The 3,788-nt window shown below is 67.0% G+C and overlaps 1 protein-coding gene across 1 annotated transcript in view; it reads right to left on the bottom strand.

The window, feature by feature from the left end:
* Positions 1-3,165, bottom strand: part of HELZ2 (helicase with zinc finger 2, transcriptional coactivator) — a 13,253-nt gene extending 10,088 nt beyond the window's left edge. Inside the window, 5 exon segments of the mRNA XM_015567669.1 lie at positions 2-228; positions 316-827; positions 1,204-1,311; positions 1,389-1,572; positions 1,860-3,165. Coding sequence (XP_015423155.1) covers positions 2-228; positions 316-827; positions 1,204-1,311; positions 1,389-1,572; positions 1,860-2,875 — 2,047 coding nt within the window. The 5' untranslated portion in view covers positions 2,876-3,165.
* Between the last annotated feature and the right edge of the window lie 623 nt (positions 3,166-3,788).

The raw sequence follows: 3,788 nt of genomic DNA, 5'->3' as shown, positions 1-3,788 counted from the left end.
CCCCGGGTCTCCAGCCGCACCTCGAACACCGTGTGGCCCGGTGAGGGCACAGGGGCCACGAGCGCCGTGCTGACCGCCCGGCCCAGCAGAAAGCCCTGGTCTGTGTCTGGTGTCAGGGAGGCGGGGATGGGGACCTCGGCGTAGAGAGCTCCTGGTGGCGGGAAGAGCATGCCCAGGGCTGGCGTCTGCAGTGAGGTTTTCAGGGACACAGGGCCCCGGAGGTTCAGCCTAGTGGGGAGGATGTGGGTCAGCTGACCAAGGCCACCTCTTTGCAGCCGGCATCCCAGCACCGCCCACACACGCTGCCCCACGTACTTGGCCACCAGCTGCTGCTGCGTAGCCTCCTCCTCATAGAGGAACTGGTGCATCCTCTGCCGGTAGTTGGCACAGGACAGGGGGCCCGGGGCCGGGCCGCCGCGGCGGAACTCCAGGGCCAGCGCCGGCACCTTGTACTTGGCTATCAGGGCTGCCTGCTCTGCTGTGCGCTCCACACCAGGGACTACGTGGCGGTTGCCAGTGTGCCAGCGCTCCAGCTCCTCATGGTGGCTGGGTGCTAGTGTCCCCCCTGGGTGGTGCTCCTGACCCAGCTGCAACTCCAGCTTCTGCAGCAGGGCTGGCCTGCGGCCAAAGTCGAAGACCAACCACTGCTCAAAGGTGCCAAAGGAGGTGCTCTGCACACGCACGGCCACCCGGAACTCCGTTGGGCGGCCGGACACCCGGAAGCGCTCCCCCTGTGCATACACCCGGCCTGGCGGGAGGCAGGGGGCCTCCAGTGAGAAGTCTGCTCCCGGCTCCTGCTTGAGCAGGGCCACATGTTGCAAGGGCTCCTGAGAGAAAATGGATGGTGAGGTGGCGCAAGAGGCCCTCCCACCCACCAAGGTCCAGGCTGACACAGACCCCTCCCAGCGCTGCGCTTCCTGCTGTGATCCCAGCAGGTGCTCAGCCTCTCTGAACCGCAGTGTCCCCCGCATGGGGGGTCACAGAACCTGCCCAGGAGGGCCCCGTGCATGCAGAGCAAAGGAAAGCAGCATGGGATGCGCAGAGTCATGGTGGTAACCGGCCCAGACCCTTGCTCTCTGCCAGACACTCGACAAAATAACCCCACGACCCCGGGCACAGAGACTCCTCACTCACACACGGGGGACACGGTGCAGGGAAGTGGCTCCAGACCCCAGCCAACTCAGGGCTATGCGGACCCCTCACCTCGGAGTGGATCACGAACATCCAGCTGTGCTGAACTTTCCTCTCCTGGGCCTGATGCACCAGGGGCTGGTGGCAGGTGACGGACACACCATCAACAGTCTCAGCCAACTGCACAGGGAAGCCAGGCCATCAGCAGGGTGGCCCTGGTCCTGCCCACCCTGGCCCACTCACGAGGCCCCACTCACCACCAGGACCTCCCTGCTGCTGCGCTGGTACTCGGCCAGCAGCCGCTCTCGGTAGGACACCAGCCCCTCCTGCCAGGCCGCCTGCTCCCGCAGCTCTGCCGTCTGCACCCGCCGCTCCCACTCCTGCAACTCCTGCTCTGAATGTGCCTTGGTGCAGATGTCCCCATACTCACAGAGGTCGGGTCTGGGGGGAGGTCAGAGGCCACCGGGGTGAGACCCCTCAGCCTAAAAGAGGCCTGTGTCGGGGAGCAGGAGTAGATTCCAGGCGGGGGTGGGGCGGGGACGGGACCTCCTCCAGCCTGTCCACTACTGTGCCCACAGGCCAAAGCCAGCAGAAGCCACCTCCACAGACCTCCCTTGCCCACCTGAGGTGGACGAAGTGCCAGCCAGTCACACCAAGGGCACAAGGAGCTCCTGGTTCTGGCTGAAGGTGGGTCATCCCCCTCCCCAAGCCCCGAACACAGGCCTTACCTGGGGCAGAGCTCAAAGGTGGAGAGCCCGGTAGGCGGGCTCCGGTACTCCCAGGCCATGGCCTGGCCCTGGGCCACCATCTGCGCATGCTCCTGGGATGAGCAGTGGTTCTCGAAGGCCTCCTGGGAGCGGCAGGTGACCAGGCAGGCATGGCAGTACAGCTGGAGTGCAGGAGGCTGGTAGTGGGGGGCTGTGTGCCCACCCCCCCTGGGGGCAGGGAGTGTGAGCAGGTCCATCCGCTGGAGCCCACCCAGCTGCTCAGCCTCCCACACGGCCATCTCCACAGCGCTGTGGGCGTACTGGCAGCGGGATGCCCCGTGGCGGCACGGCCGCCCACGCCCCACATACATGCAATAGGCCAGCGGCTGGCGGTACTGGGGCTGTGGCCGCACTTCCACCACCTGCTGCTTGCGGCCCTCAGAGCTCATGTGGGTCAGGAGTGAGGGGCAGGTTCCATGTCTGGGGCAGCGCCCCTGGGCGTCCACGGGGCTGAGGTGTGGCGGGCAGTGCCGGAAGCAGTGGCAGCAGAGCAGCTGGAAGTGGCCGCCAAACTCCTCTCGGATGGTGTCAGCGGGGCTGCGCAGCTCGCCCTGGGCCCCGCCACCCTTCACCGCTGCCTTCAACCATAGACGGTGGACATTGTGCTCGCGCTCAAAGGTCCAGACCAGAGCCTCCTCGGGGCTCCGGGCAAAGGTGCACTGGTTTCGGTGCCGCCGGCAGCCCAGCCCAGGGCTGTAGTAGCGGCAGACCTCATACCGTGCAGGCCGCGGGAAGCTGGGCCGGCGGTCCACCTTGCGCCAGACCCTGCTCTTGGCGGCTCGCTTGGAGCGGGCCAGCAGGATCTCACGGGGGCAGCTGTGCTCCACCCGGCGCAGGAGGTAGGTGCTCTCATTGAGGCGCTGAGTGCAGCGGGAGCAGCCCAGGCACAGGTCCACCTGGGTGTACAGCCTGGCCAGGGATGGCTCCTTGGTGGCAGTGGGGCCGGTGCGCCATGGGCCAGACCCCGGGGACACCATCTCTAAAGCTGGCCTGGCGCTGTGGGGTGGCGTCCGAGGCTCAGGGCTCCGCTGGTCCTCGGGGGCTATTTGCTCTCGAGGGGACGAGTGGGACAGGAGAAGCCAAGAGCCAGGTCCGGCTGAGATCAGGGCTCGGACACACCGCCTCCCCGCATCAAGGTGCCGAAGAGGCGGAGCCGGAGAGTTCTGGGACAGGACAGGAGCAGAGGGTGGTTAGGTCCAAGGTGGCTGGGCCCACTGGCCTGGACCCAGCCCAGACCCACCCTCTCTGAAGGGTCTCTCGCCCCCGCTCAGGATGGTGCCCCCAACAGGGCCTCTGAGCCCCCTCCTCCACCCTCCTGGCCCGATAGGTCCTGGTCTCCTGCCTGGTCTGAGGCCCACCACCCCTGTTCTGTGAAGGGACAGTTGGCTCCTGGGGACGGTGCCCCCCACATGTGTCTGGAGGGGACTGGCTTCCTCCCCTTGGGGCAGAGCCTTGTGGGCGGGGCAAGGGGCCACCCAGGCAGCACGGGTCGGCATCAGCTCCAGAAGGACAAGGGGTTCCCCGGGTTCCCTGGGGTTCCCGTGGGAGCCTAAATCAGAAAGGGGAACTGGCTTCCACCAGGCTGCTGGCTTCCCCTAGAGAGCACTTTCCAGGGCACCCGGGGTGACCGAGACCTCCAGGAGGAAGTGGGCGGAGGGCAGCCCGGGGTCAGAGCCGACCTGGCTCCAGTGGAAACTTAGTCCCCGCAGCAGCGGCTGGTGGAGACCCCAAGCCGGATGGATGTTCAGAAGCCGGGACAGCGGGCGCGGTGAGCACAAGACCGAAGGGGGGTAACTTGGGGTCCAGAGATCCCCCCCCACCCCCGCCCTCAGGCGCAGGGCGAGGAGGCTGCGCTGTTGTGGGCAGGGGTCGCGGCTGAGTCCCGATCTC

The sequence above is a fragment of the Myotis davidii genome, unplaced genomic scaffold (genome assembly GCF_000327345.1).
Source record: "Myotis davidii unplaced genomic scaffold, ASM32734v1 scaffold244, whole genome shotgun sequence".
NCBI classification, from domain to species: Eukaryota; Metazoa; Chordata; class Mammalia; order Chiroptera; family Vespertilionidae; genus Myotis; species Myotis davidii.
Note: the sequence above shows the minus strand (reverse complement) of the source record. Positions and strands in the feature narration are given on the sequence as shown.